At 36.9% G+C, this 21,867-nt stretch overlaps 1 protein-coding gene across 1 annotated transcript; it reads left to right on the top strand.

Annotated features, from left to right (window-relative positions):
- Window positions 1-10,095: 10,095 nt before the first annotated feature.
- LOC105093494 (olfactory receptor 2T27) lies at window positions 10,096-11,116 on the top strand. The gene is given in 3 exon segments (XM_010985367.3): window positions 10,096-10,658; window positions 10,661-10,893; window positions 10,895-11,116. Coding segments are annotated over 3 exon segments (939 nt in total). The 5' UTR covers window positions 10,096-10,174.
- The last annotated feature ends 10,751 nt before the right edge of the window (window positions 11,117-21,867 follow it).

Consider the following 21,867-nt stretch of genomic DNA (forward strand, 5'->3'; position numbering starts at 1 on the left):
TGATTCTTCCCTCTTAAGTTACCCGTACTTACTTAAAAATTGCTGAGCAATTCCATTTACTACTTTAATTCTGTAAGATTTTTCTCCAGACAGTAGGTAATTCATCTTCAGTTGAGACCGTCAGATTTTAGGGAGGCTACCGTGTGAGGTAAGTAACTCTGAGGACTTTTTCTCAGTTAATTATGTGGTGTTTGAAATAGTATCTGATTCTGGACTTACTGGGAAGCTGGTTCAAACTAGGGGCATATTAGGGAATCTTGAAGTTGAAATACTTCACTATTCTAATTATAGAATTATACAGTATTCTAATTACAATCAGTACGACTCATATAAATTTTATATATTTTGATTTCTTCTTTCAGTCTCTAAGATAGACTCAATTCTCTGTCATGTACATTAAAATACAGGTGATTTTTCTGCTCAGGAAAATTCTATGCAAATTTGTTTTAATGTAAGGCTTCAACAAAGCTTACTTTCTTGAAAAAGTATATTCACTTTTATAATTTTGAGGTATTTATAAGGGCGAGAGTTTATCTCATTTGTTTCCAAAAGCCCATCTCCTCAGGTAATTGATGAATATCTTTAAAAATAATTTAGTTAAGGAAATTCTACATATCCTGCCCTAAAAAAACTGACCACACTTTCTCATTTTATACTTGGAAATTATTGGATAGGATAGAAAATTTGAGTGGCTTGTGAGGCATCCAGAATCTCATACATGATGCAAATAGAATGTGAAAACAGGTTTATGTTCCCAAATATTTTTAGTGTACATACTACTTCTTACCAAATGTCAAGGAAAATAGATTTCAAGGGTGGGAATAGACAAGAGAAGACTTCAGTTTAATTCTTCTTGAGATTGAGCTGATGGGATGATCACGTTATTAGTCTGCTTTCAGAAAAAAGAATGATCCTTTGTTTCTGTCAAAATTTCTCTACCCTTCTAAAGATGCCCAAATGATTTTACTTTAGAAAAAGCTTTTTTTATTCCACAATTAGAAGTGGGGTTTTATATAAAAGCACGGTAAGGGAGAATCATAATGAATTAGACTATACATAGGATTAAATGACTTATAGTGAGGGTCTGCCTTTATTTCTGTTTGCTCAGGTGAGGTCCCATTTATGCCAGTTGTCATGCTCTCCTGCCTGTTTTAAACTTTTAACAAAATCTGAATTAAACGGTCACTTAGAATTGTTCCAGTGTTTGACAGGAAGCAGAGTTTAACAGGAGAATGACAATGTGAAAAAGGAAAAAGAAAAAAAGAAAAGGAAAGAAAGAAAGAGAGAGAGAGAGAGAGAAAGAGAGAAAGAAAGAAAGAAAGAAAGAAAGAAAGAAAGAAAGAAAGAAAGAAAGAAAGAAAGGAGGAAAGGAGGGAAGGAAGGAAGGAAGAAAGAGAAAGAGAGGAAGAAAGAAAGAAACAAAGAGAGGAAGAAAGAGAGGAAGGAAGAGAGGAAGAAAGAAAGAAAGAAAGAAAGAAAGAAAGAAAGAAAGAAAGAAAGAAAGAAAGAAAGAGAAAGAAGGAAGGAGGAAAGGAGGGAAGGAGGGAAGGAGGGAAGGAAGGAAGGAGGGAAGGAAGGAAGGAAGAAAGAGAAAGAGAGGAAGAAAGAAAGAAAGAGAGGAAGGAAGAGAGGAAGAAAAAGAAAGAGAGGAAGGAAGAGAGGAAGAAAGAAAGAAAGAAAGAGAGGAAGAAAGAAAGAAAGAAAGAAAGAGAAAGAAAGGAAGAAAGAAAAGAAAGAGGGAGAAAGAAAAGAAAGAGAGGAAGGAAGAGAGGAAGAAAAAGAAAGAAAGAAACAAAGAAAGAAAGAAAGAAAGAAAGAAAGAAAGAAAGAAAGAAAGAAAGAAAGAAGGAAAGGAGGGAAGGAGGGAAGGAGGGAAGGAGGGAAGGAAGGAAGGAAGAAAGAGAAAGAGAGGAAGAAAGAAAGAAACAAAGAGAGGAAGAAAGAAAGAAAGGAAGAGAGGAAGGAAGAGAGGAAGAAAGAAAGAAAGAGAGGAAGGAAGAGAGGAAGAAAGAAAGAAAGAGAGGAAGGAAGAGAGGAAGAAAGAAAGAAAGAGAGGAAGGAAGAGAGGAAGAAAGAAAGAAAGAAAGAAAGAAAGAAAGAAAGAAAGAAAGAAAGAAAGAAAGAAAGAAAGAAAGAAAGAAAGAAAGAAAGAAAGAAAGAAAGAAAGGGAAGGAAGGAAGAAAGAAAGAAAAGAAAAGGAAGGAAGAATAGGAGGGAAGGAAGGAAGGAAGGAAGGAAGGAAGGGAGGGAGAAACCTAGCTACATTCTGTTGAATCTGCTATTACTAGAGAGAGAAGAGTGAGAAAGCAGAGGGTGAGATCCCAGAATTTAATTGTCACTACCATTGCAGTGTTGCTTAAGACTAAACTAAAACCCATTAGTTTTTTAAGTATTCACATTTTATGCCAACATTTACATATGCAACATGAGTGAAAATTGGTTTCATTTATGACGATGTGTTTCCCACATCAACAGAGAGGGAAGTGGGGAACTTCAGCGAGGTAATCCTAGTCTTCATTTGCATTTGAACTCTTTTGCTTATTTGAATAAGTAGAAATTAAAGTTCACTGGCATGAACTGAAAGGACAAATTTATTATGTTCTTCCTTGAAGAGGAATCTATAGTCCTAAATTTTTCAAGGAAGAGTGAAATAGATTCTATTTTTAATTCAAATATTACACATTTGAAATATTTTGATAACTGGATTAAAATAGAATTTCATATGAATCACAGACCTACCTCTATGAGGAATAACTTCCAAACTCAGATTTCAAAGGGACAAAATAAATGTCTTAATTAAGTAAGTATTTAAAACATTTTGACCTAAAAATTAAATAAAGTTATAATTGCAGGTAATCATTTAGGTAAAATAATTGCAATAAATATTAGACACAGAAAAAAAGGTCCTTACCTATAGAGTAATATTGATTTTTGAGAAATCTCCAATATAGAAAAGGGCAAGGGTCATGAAGAATGAAATCTCTAAAATAACCAATAGAAAGACAAAATTACATATAATAACATGTATAATTTTTTTTTCAGTATCAAAAAAAGTCACATTAAAGCAAGTTTAGATACTGGTACCAGATTATCATTGCCACAAATGTGCTCCAGTGTTGTTCTTTGAGTATCACTAGTCACTAGCTTTGTAACAATTTGGTGATGGACTTCAAAAGCCTAATAAACCCATTTTCCAAGACTTATTTCCATAAAGCTAATCTCACAGTATTGCACATTGTAAGCAAGCTTAGAAACAATGTGAATGTCAACCAACTGAGGAATTATGTATTAAATTATTCAATATTCTGTGTAAAAACTGTACTTTACATAAAAAGGCATACTTGATAGTATAAAATACTATTATATAATAGCATTGATTTAATACACTATTTTGATAATAGTGTTAATATATTATTATATACGTTATATAATGTACATATAATTGAAAGTATGCTAAGATTAAAAAAATTTATGCATAGGCATAGAAGTAATATTAATAGTTATTATATGGGAGCATCAAGTGTTCCAGTTGGCTTTTTTTTTTTCTTATTTTCAAATATTCTTTAGTGTAGTTATCTGCTTTGTAGTTTTTTAAATTCAGGGCATGAGTCAATACGAACAAAGTGGGACAAAAATGCTTTTAAAATTTGAGGAATTATGGAGGATGCTGAAATCTCTCCCTTTGTGAAGAATGCTGGGGGGATCTCTAGGGACTCATTAGTGAGTTTCAGTGCTTTAAATAATCATGGTCAGGGCTGGGGATACCTTTGCAGTGAAAGAGAGATTTGGGGGCCCATCTGTCCCTCGTGGGCTTTAACATTTCCCAGGGACCAGAAACAATCACTGTGCTTGGTCTCTACTAACCAGCCACCATCTGAATTTACAGTGAAATAATGAAGAGTTCTCTAAGGAACTCGTTCTTATCAAACTTCTGATTGGCAGGGTTGAGTGGGCATTCTCTTCTCTCTCCTTCATGTGAATTGCTGCTGAAGGCTTGCTTTTCATTTCCCCCGTGGTTTAGCTCAATAGAGGGGGAAAAAAAAAGAGAAACTGAAGAAGGACACACATCAGGAAAACAGCTGATAAAGCCCTGGTGTAAAGGTTGTAATATCTCAAGAGTTAAAAGCTGAAAAGTCTGTAATATGAGTCTCATCCAGAAAAGCCTGGCTGAGAATATACTTTTCATAGTTACGAATCTATCAGTCATAACTTAGTTTTGATGAAACATGTAGATGGTCTGTGGCATAAATTGAAACCATACCTCACACAGTGTGACACAGGAAATACTTATGAAATGAATGAATTGATATCTACTTTGAATTATTGGAAAACAGCATACTGCCTCCGATTTGTCATATGCTTCCAAGAAAATCTCTTAATCTCTTTAAGTCTCATTGCTTTTCATCTGTAGAATGGATAAAGCAGTGTTTCATAGGGCTATTGGGGAAAGTAAATTAAATCATATTTATGAATCACTAAGCACTAAGCCCTCTGTTATTAGTGGGTTCTTACTACTTTCTAATTTGCTATTACACCTGAATTTTTTGCTTGATTTTTTCTAATATGGGTTCTATTCAAGTCTGTGGGCTTGCTTGGATGGAGATATTTGGAGCCATCATATTCTGGGAAAGTGAAGCTTTTAGACCAGTGCTCTCCACTAGAAATCTGTTGGGAGCCACAGAGGTAATTTAAAATTTCCTAGTAGCCACATTAAAAATGTAAAAAAGAAAAAGGTAAAACTAATTTAATCTACGTTATTTAACAAAGATATCCAAAGTATTAGCATTTCAGAATGTAGTCAATATAGAAATTTTAATGTGATATGTTGCTTATCTTCTTTCGTACTAAGAAGTCTTTGATTCTCGATATAATTTGTACTTACAGAACATCTCCATTCAGAAAAGTCACGTTTCAGGTCCTCAACAGTCTCATGTGGTTTGTGATGCCGTACTGCATAGTGCAGATCTATATGGTACCAATAGGAACTGTTTGTCTAAATAACCTATCAGTTCCTAAGTGTGATAAAATATTGCTTAAGTAAAATAACTATCTATGCATAATTAAACATCAGGTTTAAACAGAAAACCCCCTCTTTGGGGAGACAATACCCCCTAGTATTATGTAAATCAGCTTTTTCACTCTTTTTTCTATTAAAAATTTATATATTAGTTATTGCTTTCATTTAACTAATCATACGAGAGTTGTATGTTATTAATCACTGATTTCCGGCTGAAATAAGGAAAATACACACCACTTGACTCTGAAAGTTTTCCCTGGACTGCCTTTTTTCTAATAATTTGCAACTTATTTCTCAGAGTTCAGAGCTCTTGTGGTTTTAATTCAACATGGAACTATCATTTTCAAATATCCAACACCTAAAAAAATGTAAGCTAAACACTCAGATTTTACAGTGTACAAATGTGTCAAGGATAATGTCAGGTAAAATCAGTTAAGGTTATTATCATCTCACAGCCAAAGTGTATGATCTGGATTGGTGGTTTTCAATCTGAATTCTAATTGTGAGAACTAGAGCCTAGTGTGGGAGAGAAGTATATGGTGGGGATTCCCACCACTAACATATCACTCCATCCCTATACAGTTACACACCTTCTGTTTTTAGCCTTCTAAAAAATATATATATATATATGTAAGTTTCAGGTGTATAGCATTATAGTTCAACATCTGTATACACTACAGAGTAATCATTGCCACAAACCGAGTTACCATCCAGTGGAGACCCTTCACCCATTTTACCCTCCCACAACCTCCTTCCCCTCTACTAACCACTAATCTATTTGCTGTATCGTTGAGTTTGTTTCCGTTTTATTTTATTTGTTCATTGTGGTTTTTCAGATTCCATATATAAGTGAAATCGTATGGTGTTTTCTCCCTCTGTCTGACTTATTTCACTTTGCATAATACCCTCAAGGTCCCTCCTTGTCACAAATGGCAGGATTTCATTATTTTTTATGGTTGAGTAGTATTCCACTGTATATAGAAAGATCTTCTTCATCCCTTCATTCATCGATGGATCCTTCAGTTGTTTCCATACCTTGGCTAATGTAAATAATGCTACAATAAACATAGGGGTGTATATACTTTTCCAAAATACTGGTTTTTGGTGATCTTCAGATAAATACCCAAAGTGAAATAGATAGGTCATGTGGTAGTTCTATTCTTAATTTGGGGGGGTGGAAATCTCCATATTCTTTTCTATATTAGCTGCACCAATTTACAGTTCTACCAACAGTGTACAAGGGTTCTCTTTTCTCCGCATCTTCTCTAACATTTGTTACTCTTTCTTCAATAATAGTCATTCTAACAGGTGTGAGGTAATATCCCATTGTGGTTTTGATTTGCATTTTTCTGATAATTGGTGATGTTTTGTACCTGTTTATGTAACTGTTGCCCATCTGTATGTCTTCTTTGGAATAAAGATATCTCTTCAGATCCTATGCCCCTTTTTTAAATTGGTGTGTTGATTGTTGCTGTCTGTCACTGAGTTGTATGAGTTCTTTATATACTCTGGATATTAACCCCTTATTGGATACATCATTTGCAAACATCCTCTCCCATTCAAATAGGTTGACTTTTCATTCTGAAGATGATTTCCTTCACTGTGTAGAAACTTTTTCATTTCGTATAGTCCTATTTGTTTATTTTTGCAATTATTTTCCTTGCCTTTGGAGTCAGAGCCACACAACATCACTAAAACTAAAGTCAATAAAGGTACTGCCTACATTTTCTTCTAGGAATTTTATTGTTTTGGGTCTTACATTCAAGTCTTTAATCCATTTTGAGTTAATTTTTGTATATGATGTAGGATAGTGGTCTAGTTTCATTCGTTTGTATGTGACTGTCCACCTTTCTCAGCACCATCTATTGAAGAGACATTTCTCTGTCGTGTGTTCTTTGCTATTTTGTCATATATTAATTGTCTATATGTGTGTGTGTGTGTGTTTCTGGGCTCTCAGTTCTGTTCCATTGATTTATACGTGGGCTTTTGTGGCAGCACCATACTCTTTTGATTATTATAGATTTGTAGTGTAGTCTGAAATTAGAATGCATGCTACCTACAGCTTTGTTCTTTCTCAAGGTTGTTTTGGTTATTTGGGGTATGTTGTGTTCCATACAATTTTTTAAATTATTTGTTCTATTTTTAAAAAATATGCCTTGGTATTTTGATGGTGATTGCATTAAATCTGTATATTGCTTTGGGTAGTATGAACATTTTAGCAATATTAATTCTTCTAATCCATGCCAATATGGTATTTTCTTTTATTGGTATCCTTTTCAATTTCTTTCATTAATATCTTGAAGTTTTTAGTGTACAAGTTACTTACCTCCTTGGTTAAGCTTAATCCTATGTATTTTATTTTTTATTGTGATTGCAAATGAGATTGTTTCTTAATTTATCTTTTTGATAATTTATCACTAGTGTGTAGAATTGCCAAAGATCTCTGTACAGTGATTTTGTTTACTGTGACTTTACTAAATTTATTTATCAGTTTTAACAAATTTTTGATGAAGTCTTTACGTTTTTTTTTTTTAATATACAGTATCACATTATCTTCAAATAGTGACAGTTTTACTTTCTCCTTTCCAATTTGAATTTATTTATTTTTCTTGCCTAATTGCTGTGGCTAGTAATATGTTGAATAAAAGCGGTGAGAGAGAGCATCCTTGTCTTGTTTTGATCTTAAAGGAAAATACTTCAGCTTTTCACCATTGATAATAATATTAGCTGTGGGTTTCTCATATATGATCTTAATTACATTGAGGTAAATTCCCTCCATGCCTGCTTTGTTGAGACTTTATCATAAATGAATATTGAATTTTGTCAAATCTTTTTCTTATTCATCTTACTATTGAATTTTGTCAAATGTTTTTCTTATGCATAATCATAAGATTTTGATCCTCCATTTTGTTAATGTGATGTATCACATTAATTGATTTGTGAATACTGCATCATGCTTGGATCCCCCAAATAAATCTCACTTGTTTCTGATGTATGCACCTTTTAATATATTGTTGGATTTAATTTGCTAGTATTTTGTTGAGGATTTTTGCATCTATGTTCATTAAGAATATTGGCCTGCAATTTCCTTTTTTTGTGTGTGTTGTCTTTGTCTGATTTTGGTATTAAGCTAATGATAGCTTTGCAAAATGTGTTGGAAACTTTCACTCCTCCTCAAGTTTTTGGAAGATTTTGAGAAGGATAGTTATTAACTATTCTTTGAATTTTATTTGTGAAAAATTCATTAGCAAAATCATCTGATCCTGGGCTTTTCTTTGTTTGGAGATTGTCATTGATGAATTCAATCATCTTATTAATAATTGATCTGGTCAGATTTTTTTTTCTATTGCCTCTAAATTCAGTCTTGGTAGGTTGTATATTTCTAATAATATTTCCATTTCTTCTAGGTTTTCCAGTTTGTTGGCATATAATTATTTATAATTGCCTCTTGTGATCCTTTATATTTCTGTAGCATCAATTGTGATATCTTTCTATTTCTGATTTTTATTTATTATTTTTGGTATTTTCTATCTGTTTGCTGAAGTCCAGATTGTGTTCATCCATCCTTCTGAGTTTGGTGAGCATTTTTATGACCAGTACTTTTAATTCTTTATCAGGTAGAACGCTTATCTCTGTTTTATTGGGTTCTTTTTCTGAGGTTATGGAAAAAAAATTTTTATATCTCCTTTTGTTACCTAATTCTCTGTATTTGTTTCTATGTACTAAATAAATCAGGTATCTCTATCAGCACCAAAAACAGTGGCTTATGTAGCAAATGTTGTGTAGGGCTCAGAAGAGCAATCCTATGCAGCCATCAGAGCCCAGCACTCAAGGAGTGTCCTCTATGTGGGCTTTTGGGATAAGGCAGCAGTTACCACTGCAGTGCACTAGTGGGCAGGGCTACCCCCCAGCATAGCTGCAGGGTCTGTCCGTGGCAACTACAGAGTGCTGGTGGGTGACGTTATTGCTCAGCTGCCTGTGAGGTCCAGCTGAGGCTTAGGGGTGTATGGGGCTCTCAGTAGGGCATGCTCACTGGTGATAAAATGTTGGTGGAACTTTCTAAAGTGGCACCTGCAAGGACTAGTATTAACAATGTAGCCCGAGATCCCAAAATTGTCTCTCATCAATGTTTCAGTCCCCCAGGAATGTCCCAGATGATTCCTGCCTCTCTGGTACGAGCTTCAAGATTAGTAATGAAAAGGTCCATGCATTTTTCAATCTGGTGCTTTTGCAGTGGTTTTGGGGGCAAGTCTGCATGTCAGACCTTTGAGGGCAGGTTTTCCATTCCCTGTACTTCTACAGTTTTCCTGGATGTATTCCCCTATTAGTTTTTAAAATTAAGTGTTTTGGGGGCTTGTCTGTCCTATGCAGGATCTAAGTGTTGCATTACCTGATGTGGAGCTGAAATTCCTCAGTCTTCAAGAATAATAACCTCACCTTTGTGATCTTTCACAAGTGTTGATTGCCACTGCTGGATGGTTTTTTTTTCCCCTTTGGTGTTACCATATCTCTGTTTCTCCTACCTGTCTTGATGGTGTCTTTTTACTCTTTGTTCTGAAGCCTCTGTTCATCCAGTTTTTAGGTCCCTATAAGAGGAACTTATTTCACATGTCACTGTGTCCTAGGGAGGAGATGAGTTTAGAATATCTCTACACTGCCATCTTGAACCCTTATTTTTATCTATTTTATGCATATCTACCTCAATGTAAGACTGTACTTGAGCATAAATAAATAAATAAGCAAGTACATAAATAAATAAATATTCTTGAGCCAATGGACGTAAAATTATTTCACTGTGACCTCCAAGTTAAGAAGTAACAGTAAATCGAGAATATCATTCTTAAGTAAATGATGGTATGATGTGACATAATATAATCCTGCTATGAGTGTTCTTCCAGGAAATTAAAAATTTTGAGCTTCATGATTGAAGGTGGGTCTACTTAGGACCTAAAGGTAAAAACTAATTTCTTCAAGCAACATATAACTGGAATCAACCCCAGAAAGTTTTAGAAAAAGTGGGACATTACACAATGGGATGTGATTAATATGTCTTGATTTGTCTGTGGTTGCGTCATGTTTTAAGCAAACCCAGTACTTGTCTTTTGTGCCCAGCTTTATCTATCATATCCATCTCTCTTTTGCGTAACCTACAGAGTTATGGAGTGGGGCAATTATTCTATGTATGCCGACTTCGTCCTCCTGGGCCTGTTCAGCAACACTCGCGTTCCCTGGCTTCTCTTTGTCCTCATCTTCCTGGTATTTGTCATCTCCATAGCCAGCAACACCGTCATGATCATTCTCATCCACATGGATTCCCACCTCCACACTCCAATGTATTTTCTGCTCAGCCAGCTTTCCATCATGGACATTCTGTACATTTCCACCATTGTGCCCAAGATGCTGGTTGACCAGATGGTGGGCCAGAGGGCCATTTCCTTTGCAGGATGCACTGCCCAGCATTTCCTCTACTTGACCTTAGCAGGGGCTGAGTTCTTCCTTTTAGGACTCATGTCCTATGACCGCTATGTCGCCATCTGCAACCCTCTGCGCTATCCTGTCCTGATGAGCCGCAAGATCTGCTTATTGATTGTGGTGGCAGCTTGGCTGGGAGGGTCCATAGATGGCTTCTTGCTCATGCCAGTCACATGCAGTTCCCTTTCTGTGCTTCCCGGGAAATCAATCACTTCTTCTGTGAGGTACCTGCCCTTCTGAAGCTCTCGTGTGTGGACACATCAGCCTATGAGACAGCCATGTATGTCTGCTGCATCATGATGCTCCTCATTCCTTTCTCTGTCGTCTCGGCCTCTTACACAAGGATTCTCCTGACTGTTTACAGGATGAGTGAAGCAGAGGGGAGGCGAAAGGCAGTGGCCACTTTGCTCCTCCCACATGGTGGTTGTCAGCCTCTTTTACGGGGCTGCCATGTACACCTATGTGCTGCCTCACTCTTACCATACCCCTGAGCAGGACAAGGCTGTGTCTGCCTTCTACACTATCCTCACTCCCTTGCTCAACCCGCTCATTTACAGTCTCAGAAACAGAGACGTCACAGGGGCCCTACAGAAAGCTCGGGGGAGGTGCTTGTCCTCAGGAAGGTAAACACCTTCTAAAGAAACCGTATTTCCTGCTAGAGGTTTGAAGAAAAGAAATAGGACTTCATCATCACCTTTGGATTTGAATATTGTCTGCCTGAAAATAACAGGTCACCCCTATGTCAGCAATCGTGAGGCATTCTGGGATTTGGAAAGCTGACAGTGAGATTTTGAAGATTTCATCATTTTTTGAAAACCATAAGGGTTCTGAACAATGGATGGTTTTGAATGGAGTGGGAATAAAACAGGGATTTCAGTAGTCACACATCTGCTTTCAGCAAACCCTGCATTCCTCTGAAGACCATGCAGTTGTCTGTTTCCTACTATGTCAGTCATCCCAAAAGAAATGTGTATCTTCAGCTACTCCACTAACTTCTCGCTACAGTCTCTCCTCAGACACTACAAATCGACTGCTTCAAAGACATCAACATGTCAAGTATTATTCTGATTATATTTCAAATATTATTTCAATATCTGATTGATCTTTTTACAGGTGATTTTGGGGCTTCCAAATTTTTTATTCAATCAAGGCAGTATTGGCATTATCATTATTCTTTTTTAAAAATTGGTTTGCATCTATATAATTAATTTTCTTAGTTGAATTCCATTAGCATGGCTAGTAGACAAAAGAGTACACATCAATTTTTGGAGGAGACCAACTCCTTTTCTTTTTCTCCATAAAATTTTGCTAAAATCATCCCAGAATGGTGGATTCAATGTAAAAAAACAACGTGGTTTTGAGGCTTTGGTGAACTTCGATGGCTTCTACATTTTCTATTCTCTTAATGATATAATCTAATGGGAACAACCAGGGCAGTTTTAAATCCCATATTTTTCACTATATTTAAATTGTCTGATGGCCTAATATATTTCATTTTCAAAGATTTTAATGCAAAAGAAAGGGGCTTTTCTGAGATTTATTCTTTTGGAAATTAATATATGCTACTCACTATTTTGAATTTTCATAATATTTTCATTTAGCTTAGTTTATTTCATCATTTAAATACTCATAATTGACCAGTATTTTTCTGAAGTACAGAAATTAATTTTTATCTTTTCTCTTTTCCACACTTTTCTCCACTTGATTAAACTCATTCTATTTTGAGTCCTGAGTCTTTCTATATTTCTACATTTCTATATTGGAGTTTGCTTATACTTCATTATCTAACCCTAAGAATACTTTGCATTACAAAAATAAAAATGTAATTATATATAAGCTCATTTAATAATGTTTTAGTATTGGTGTGGTTTTAGTGTGTATAGGTAAGTCATCTGGGAGTTGACAAAATGTTTCAGAAAATCTAATGCTTCTACACCTTGGAAAAGAAAAGGAGAAATAGCTCATTACAGAACTTCAAAGGCATCTTATTTTTTTTATATTGCATTTCCACGTGGGTGAAAGATAACATTGTTTATTATCCTTAAATACAGGCATCTGTCCTATTTTCCCTCAGTAAAACCCATACTGGAATCAGAAGTTGGAATCAACTTTCAGACTTCACAATTGTGTCCTGATCTCCTAGGATCTCTCAATCCAGTTTTTCATTTTGTTAGAAATGTGTCTTCTCACACAGATGTCTGTGTCATGGAGAGAATGATTCAGACCAGGATTGGAAGTTTTGGCCTTTTCTGATATAGAAATGGTGAATATGTTTTAGAAATGGATTCTGGTTAGGAAAGAAATCATGAGTTTAGAAATGTTACATTCTCATTAAAAAGATGCTTTGAGATTGTAACTCTCATTAAGCTTTAGTTATACATGCATTTGCTTATCCCAGGTTGGACAAGTTAATTTCTTGAAACCCTCTTTCCCAAAGTCTTAAATTAGGATATTCTAACCTAATTATTATCTCAGAGGGATCATTTTAAGAGAATACAAGATAACCGATGCAATGCAACTTTAGCTTTGGAAGGTACTATATACCATGAGGTACTATTGTAACTGACTCATAACTGTAGAGACGGGGCGGTGAAACCTACTTTTCTCACCCATTTCTCTTCCAGGAGTGGCCCTACCTCTTGACATTGCACTTAACACAGAATTTTCTTTTGTTGAGGTGAGACTATAAAGGTGTTTGATGACCTGTAACTTTAACATAAGACCTTTAATAAAACATACAGAAAACGTTTCAAGGACCGATGTTAATCTGACCGTAACGCATCCTTGAGATAAAATAATAGTCATTGCCTCTAGTGCGTCGTGAGGGGCTGGATAGCATAAGGTCACTTCAGACTCATTTCCACTTAACTTCAGAAACTGAAGAAAACAGGCAATCGTGTCCTAATATGAAGAAAGCTTCTTCTTGGAAGGAAACTGTATAACCATCTATCAGGGCTTGAACTCCCTCCTTCCCCACCCAGTGAATTAAAAGGGGCCACATGCATTTGCTTTCCAGCTTAGCTTTAGACATACAGTTGTCACTGAAATGATATAAATTGAATGAATAAAATAAATATCACATGGGTCATAATGTATTTGTTTTCAACATCAGCTTATTTTCTCCCCTCTAGAGTAGTGTTGGGAAATTCATGCCATATCTGCCTTTCGTGGGCTCTTCTTTCCCTCAATTTTAGCTTTTTTATCTCCCTCTTTTTTTTCCTGTGACTTCTTTTGTCTTGTCTGATGTGTACCCCTCCCTCTTCCATTCCTAACCATCCCTACCTCCCTAACCCTTTTCTATCTCCTTTTTCTCTCCCTTGCTCTTGTGTTTTATCCATCCCCACTTTTTCTGTAATTTTGACTATGCTCCAGCCCCACTGCTGCTCTTCCCGAGTGAAAGATGGGATTTTAGTTCTCCTAAGATTACCGGGATAACTAGGGACATGAAAAACACAGGGCCTTTTAAAATGAACTTCTGAAGTGTATTGGCAATGATATGAGAGAGAGAAGGAGATGAGGCTTTAATATAGAGGGGTTTTTAATGGAAAGCCGTTTAACACAGATGTGTTTGTCTTGGTTAGATGCACTTAGCTGTAGCCAGAAGAAGGTTTGCCCAATGGAAAATGTAGGTAAATCTAGCATTGCTTTCTTCATTGTGTGCTCAACGGGGCTCTTTGGTTCTGATGCATCAATATAAATAATTTTTTAGCCTAAAATAGTTGGAATTTCCACAACATTTAGAATCTACCGTTCCACAGTGAGCCAGATGAGTTTAGAGAATGTTGTTTCCATCTCTGGGCCGAGATCTGATTTTCATCCTAAGATTGTGCGTTCCGTCTGTCTTGGGTGCCTAATTCTTCATGTGCGCTCTGAGTGGATTCTGCTCAAGACTGCTCTTTGGTATTTACATCAACTTCTTTTTTTTTTTTTTTTACTTATAATGTGGACTTAAAATTTAGTGACTGCCGGTCTTTGCTGAGAAATATCCCAGAGCACCTTCTATAATCTCAAGAAAAATTCTCTTTATACTCTTATTTGTAGCAAATAGATAGATGAAGTCCACTTCAGTTGCAGTGATTGGATTCTTGCCGATGAAGCAAACAATAAAGCAATGAGAATTAAAATGAAAAGTAAACACACATTATTTAAATTCTGTGTCACAGAACACTGAAGTTGGAAATTAGCTCAGAGATGATTGTACCAAACCTTTTTTTGTTTAATAGAGGGTACAACAACCAACCTCTGAGAATGGAATCCGTTTCCCCAAAGACACACAGGGAATGGCAAGGATTCTTATTCCAAGTTCAAGGATCTTTAGCACATCCTCTGAGGCTTTTTGTTTAATCATTCCTCCAAGGAGATGGCTGAATTATAAGACTTACCAGTCATTGTTTAGGTCCAATGTTCTGTCCACTCTGAAATTTTCTTCTCCCAGGTCTCTCAGTGTCTTCATGATTTCTCTTCCATGTCTGAAGTCCTAGTTAGGGAATCTGATATGTGTCTCTGTCTTTCAAGAATATCAGCAGAGAGCTCAAATCTTTAGAAATTTAGAAAGAACTTTCTAAAAATGTATTAGTTTATGTCTTATCATGTAAAAAAATGGGATTTTTGTCCAAAAAGCATTCTCTCCAAATGCCAGGCATCACTTTGGGATGGGGTGGGCAAACAGAATTATTTGAAATCAAGCACTGGGAATGTAAACATACAGAATTTAGGAACTGCTGTCTTGGAATGTAAGGCTGTGTCTGCTTTGACCTCTGTATGAGAAATATTACCGGAAAGGACTGAAGGAGTTGAAAGGTAGAAGGAGAAAAAGAGTTAAGTGAACAATGAACAAGAACCATGAAAAGAAACATTGAGATGTCACAAAATATCTATCATATATAAATAATTTAGATTTTTCTATTTTTACAAGATCACTAAATTTAACAGTGGATGAAAAATTGTCACGTTCACTAGCTGTGTTATTTTCCTTTGTGAACTTGAGAATAATAAGAGAAGACCAACCTAATTGTTACAGCAGCACGTCTCAACCATTTTTATGACATGAATATCAAACTAAATGGTGGTCTTATGGCACATGGGGGGAAACTGAGGTGGTTGCTGATGGCCAGATCAACTCCCTGATAGTTATAGACCCCCAGGTATCATCAGACCCATGTAGGGCTGGGACGATCAATACCTGTTTGTAAACCACTGGTGGCTCTGTAATGAGCAACATCACACTGGAAGGGAAAGTGTATTCGAATCAATTCCATATCTAATTAAAGGACTTTTACATTTATTGATAACTCACATAAAATATTCTTCAAGAATTGATTATTGAATAGCATTCTAAATGGCTAGAATTGTTTTCGTCTGCAACATAGAGGGTATGAGGTCTAAGGTCTATGTCTAATGAATTTGCGATGAGTAGAAATTATTTAAGTTACCCGTGCATCACGAGGACTAAAGAATGAAAACCATTCAATCATGATGTTTATTATTATTGTTGGTGGTGGTGATGTGATTAGTTAAGATACTCACCTCGTCAAACAAGACCACCTACTTCTCTAAAGTAAAGTGAATTCAAGTTTTGGAAATTTTAATTCATCTCATGTTTAATATCTTAATATAGCTATGCAAAATAACTTTTAGGAAATGTATACCTTTAATTTTATGCCATCTCTTGTTTCTTTCTTCTTCCCTTCCCCTTTCCCCCATCTCCTTGTTTCCTTTCCTTCTTTCTTCTCTTTCTCTGTTTTCTCTTTGCCCTTTATCGTGTCTCCTTTGTTTCATACTGTGTATAAATTCCTCCTCCACTACTCACTAGATGAATAATTACTGAAAAAATCTCTTAACATCTGTATTAAATACATATTTTAATATAACTTTCCCTACACAAAATAGGTCAATGGCATAGAAAAGAGTGGGGTTTTTATTTTTGGTTTGGTACGGCCAATTTTAGAAATTTGAAGCTTTAATTTTAAATTTAGAATGACTCTTATTCTCACCCCTTCACCACATTTTGTTTTTAAATTACTCTGGAGAGGTGCCAGGATTAGATAAGTGGTTCTCTGAAGAAATATCAGTAAGTGATTACAACGTTTCATTTGGGAAAAGAATGGACAATCTGGTAAGAGGGCTGGACTTTCATTAATCCTCTTCTAATGGATAAAGTGAACCCAGTAAATACAGATTAATTACTAACCTAGGGATTCCTGCTGCAGGACATTGAAATCCATTATTAATGAAAAGCTTACCCTTGAACTAGCCCCACCTCCGAATTCAAGTATTTAAGAAGTCTACCAGTTCACTGCTGCCTAACTAAGGCTTGGACCCAGCTGCTCTGAGGTAAGAGCTAACATTTTTGTGGCAACTAGTTAGAACAGTCCCCGTACACTGGGATGTTTTCCTTAAGTATCACTGTGACCATCAGAAAGTGTCTTCAAGATTAAGAAGGATAAATTTGTACTCTCACTTTTTGGAAAGTGGATACTTTAGCTTGAAATGGGAAGCCAAGGGCAATCTAGTAATAGTTTTAAAAGACTTAAATGGATTTACTAAAGAGGAAAAGGGCATGTCCGAGCTGATAATTGGATGATCAAGCTTCGCATTAATTGTGAGGGATGTTTAGATCTTAATGGCTAGGAGATATATTACTAATGGAGAAGCATGGATTGTCCTTTGACTATTTTTAACTCAAGAGTTACCTTCTTTGGATGTAGTTAAATGAGGGTAGAGAGGTTTTTTTTGTATCCTTGGGAGGAGATTAAAAGATGTTGAATTATTTCTTTTTTCTGATTATTTTCTAAGCTCCCCTCTCCCTTTCTTACTCCACAGGCACACTCATGTGCTCTCAGAGTGCCCAAAAGGCAATTTTTTTTTTTTCCCATAGACAAACAACATCTCTTAAAGAAATTCCCTGAATGGCTTCCTAGCGTGGGCACACCAGAGCCCACTGGGCTGAGCAACTGAATCGGATGGGATTGTGTCTACATTTCAGATACTTAGATAATACAATGCAATGATGAGCACATTACGTTTAGAGCTACAGGTATCAGCTGCTGTTGGTCCTTTGTCACTCCTGGTCTTCTGCAGCTCCTTCCCTCTTCTCCTTCACTCCCCACAGCATCAGTAGGGTGGAGTAGATGTCCCCTGTGCCTGATCCTCTGATTTCTATTTACCACCACATAAACTGACCCTGCCGTTCAGAAAATCAATATAATGGCTGTCCTTCTGGCATCTGACAACTTGAAATGTAGACCCTTTGCCCACTACTCTAGGAGCACAGTTGTGCTTAGTTTTTCTGAGCCACTGATGGTATCCTTGGCAATATATTTTAGGTAAGTTGGTGCTTGGCATTAGAACACATGTTCTTTCAACTGGCACCATAAGTGTTCAATAACTATTATCTACATGCCACTGTAGTTCATTTTTTGAGTAAGGAAAGGCTTTTCTATCTTCTTATGCTTGATTTTCCACTTTGAAAATTTCCAAATTGACTGTGGGAGTGGTGAGGGAAAGCAGAGGGTTGGTTTGCATTCCACTGATGAAATCAGTTACTACTTAGATGAACAGAGCAGGTGACGAGTATCTATGAACGTATAATGACCATGAACATTAGAAATAAAGTGAAGAAATCTAGACAAGTTCACATCATTAGGTACTAAGTTGCTACAGAAATAAACAGATTATTGAATGAGTGAAACAGTGCTCAAAATATCCCCTAATTTATAAAAATAGATAAAAGAGGACAGGTGTACTTAGAATGGGTAAAGGAAAGATTGAAAAAAAAAAGTTGTTCAATGGTCACAGCCTAGTGTGGCTTTAAAGAAATTATTAATAGTAATTAATCAACTTCCTTTCAGAACTAGAAAACTCTCAGATATAATCTTTACTAACTATTTCATCATAATCAAACAACTCACATTTATACTTAATTTTCAGCTGAGTCAAAATCGCTCAGCCTTCACTTTCCAGCCTCATTATAAACCAGCTCCAGGCTGTCCCCCACACATTAGCTCTCCGAGGCACCCTTCAGCTACTGGTGCACTGGACTCTTCTTTTTTTCCCCACCCCTGAACCTTGATAATTCTTGTTTGCTATCTTTTTCTGAGATTGTTTACAACAATCATGGTCCTTTTCTGTCTCCTATTTAAGCCTCAAACTTTACAGTCAAACCAATTTCCATCTTTGCTATTATACTGTTTATTCTAATTGAACTGAATACAGTCTTTTCTTGGTTCTTACTCTTTAAAGTAAGCATTTTAAAGCAGTTATTACTTAAGTGTATTTAAATGCTCCACGCTTTAAGTTTATCTCAATCTCTAGCCATAGCTTGCGCTCTTGAAGTAAAGAATTCTGACCCACATTACTCGGGCTCATGCACAGCATTTTTTTGTTTGCTATGAATTTCATGTATGTGATAAGCTTTCAAACTACCTGGTTGGCACATGGCAAACTCCGCTTGCTTTCTGGTTTGGGCAGCATTATAACATCCTTTTTCTCAGCCTGCATCTCTTGATGACTTTCACATCTTTCCTTGTCTCCTCTTTACAAAATGTACTGAAAGCAAATGTATTCCAATATTCTATTATTGACTCTCTATATCATTCAGAAATAATCTATGACTCTTTGAGCTATCTGGTACTTTTCGTTAGTAGTATAATTCCACCCTTTGACTGAAAGTAAATGAAGGTCCAGAGAACTTCCTATATGCAGGTCATCCCCAAGTCCACTTGGCAGTGCCTGTGTAATTCCACAAGCAACTGCATGCACTGCTACTGTCTTATTTTTGCTGCTAAATATTCCCCAAATTCCCAGCATAATCCATTTTCTCTTCTGGAGAAATCCCCAATTTGGATTCATAATAATCTGCTTTTATAAATATTTTTGGTATATGTTGTATTCCTCAAACTGTGCTGTATGCTCCTTTGGGGGGGGGGGTGGCAGTTTCTGTAAATCTTGGCAGTTCACCCCACACGTGGTGCAATGCCTTAAGCATAGAATGTGTTTGCACTTGAGAGAGTCTATCTTTTCTTTTTCATTGAGTTATGGTCAGTTTACAATGCTGTGTCAATTTCTGGTGTACAGAACGATGCTTCAGTCACACATGAACATACATATATTTATTTTCATATTCTTTTTCACCGTGAGCTGCTACAAGATATTGAATATAGTTCCCTGTGCTGCACACGATAAACTTGTTTATCTATTTGATATATACCTGCAAATCTCGACCTCCCAGTTTATCCCTTCCGACCTCTTTAAGAAGAGATTGGAAATGCTACCCTTTGGGAAGACGTGACAGGCACAGTGTATCAGATGGAGGAGATCACTTCTGTCAGCAGCTTTATTACCACAGAAAGAATGCTGCCCAGCTCATTTCCCATAACTCTGGTCATGCTTGAATCCTGGGAGGGGGTGCACTTTGTGTTATTTTATGAGCTGGTCAAGAAAAGCACGGCCACAAGAGGAGACAGAGGAGAGATTCAGGAAAGAGAAAACATGAAGTTTATTATACTCAAGGTCCAACAGACAGGAGGCACAGCATACCACGCAGGGTCACATAGGGGAGTCAGCAGGGGGTCAGGAGGCAAAAGGCAGGAGCAAGGGGAAAGGATTAGGCCCTGCGTGGCCTTTATCGGGCTTTCCGCTGGAAAGATGAGGCAGGGCAGGGGAAGCAGTTCAGGATGGGCTAGTTTGAATCCTTTGGGCAGGTTTTGGAGTGGCTGCCTGGTGTCTAGTTCTGGAGTGAATAAGAGGGAGGAGTTTGTCCCCAGGGGTGCACTTGCCAGGGGAGGGTGTCTGGCTGTGGATTGGTTAGTTTGCGTATCAAAGACATGCTGGGCCCTTTGCTTTCGCTACAAGTTGACTAGCCCAGGGAGGGGCAGTCTCTCCATAGCTAGAATAGTTTTTTAAGATGTCAAAACATCATAAGATACAGAAGATTTAAATGAGCATATACAGGGTATCAGAAGGGATTGTTCCAAGAATTCTCCATCTGGGCTCTTCCTTCTGCCTCATCTGGAGGTCTGTTTTTACAACATACTGTGAGAGTCTGAACTGTGTCTGCATTTCTGTGGCATCTCCCAGAACAATTCCAGGCCTGTTGTCTTGAAATGTACTGCTGGCCCTCTGCATAGAGACCCTCTCTGATCTCCTTACCTCTTCTTTCCATGCGGTATACCAGAGACAGAATCAAGGCCTCTTGGCAGAATTCGCCCATCCTCTCCCTCGGCGGAGAATCCACAGTCTCCCTTCCCAGTGCCCTCCTTCCCTTAGTTGGATCCTCCCATGCCCCAGCCCCTGCTCAACCAGGTGATTTTGTAGCAATGCCCGGGTGATGTTATACTCAGTCCTGGAGGTCAGTGCATTCTCCTTCTAGCACAGCAGATCATGCAAATACAGGCTTTTAAATGTTTCTTTTTTCTTTTCTTTCTTTCTTTTTTTTTTTTTAAAGGACTCCAGTTAGAGATGGAAATGGGAGAAAATCTAAGAGAGAGCAGGGAATAATGATGATAATGATAGAAAGGCTGAGGGGAATGGGATCCGGGATCTTGTACATGTAAATAAACCAAATCACACATTACATTGCATTATTGTTGAAATGAGATCCTGGGAACTGATGTAAACAGAAATAAATCATAAAATGTCATCATGTTCATAATGCAAACATTGTCACTGTTTGCTCGTCACATCAAATAGCCCACACAGTACAGTAGTGATTCCGTGTTTGGATCACATATCACATTGGTTTATATATTTGATTTCATCGCAAAAATAAAATACGCTCCTTTGTGCTAAGCTTCATAGTGGGCTACTCCCCTAGCAAAATCTATTCCCTACACTCAAATATTCTCTCTCTTACACACACACACACGCACACTCACACGCACACGCACAAGCACACAAGCAGCCTGGATCCAATCTGTGGTTCTTTTATTCACTGAGTCTCTGGTCATTTTAAAAATAAAGAAGTTGGCTTACAACATATCTCTCTTCTCCTTCAGCTTCTGTATTCTGTTATCCTAGGATCTACTCCAAGACAGGATCTCGGAGCTAGAAAAATTTTGCATTCCTTAATCAAGAAGACTCGAGGCAATAAGATTGATGAATTCTGTTGAATATTCTGTGGAGTCCAATCTGAGTGCTTGCTTGTGTGAGCTAAAATTCTCTGGCCCATATTTTGGTTGTAAAGAAACTTTTTAAAGTTTCGTAGGCAATTTTCAGACGGCATGGTTATTTCATTTTCAGTGCTTTTTTGTGCTATTTTCAGACGGCATGGTTATTTCATTTCAGTGCTATTCATTAGGAGCGGATTTGATACTGTCAGTAAGTGACATATAAAAATCTATAACGTGTCTAAGTGGAAAAACAAAGGTTGTTGGTCAAGG

Source organism: Camelus dromedarius, chromosome 3 (genome assembly GCF_036321535.1).
Source record: "Camelus dromedarius isolate mCamDro1 chromosome 3, mCamDro1.pat, whole genome shotgun sequence".
NCBI lineage: Eukaryota > Metazoa > Chordata > Mammalia > Artiodactyla > Camelidae > Camelus > Camelus dromedarius.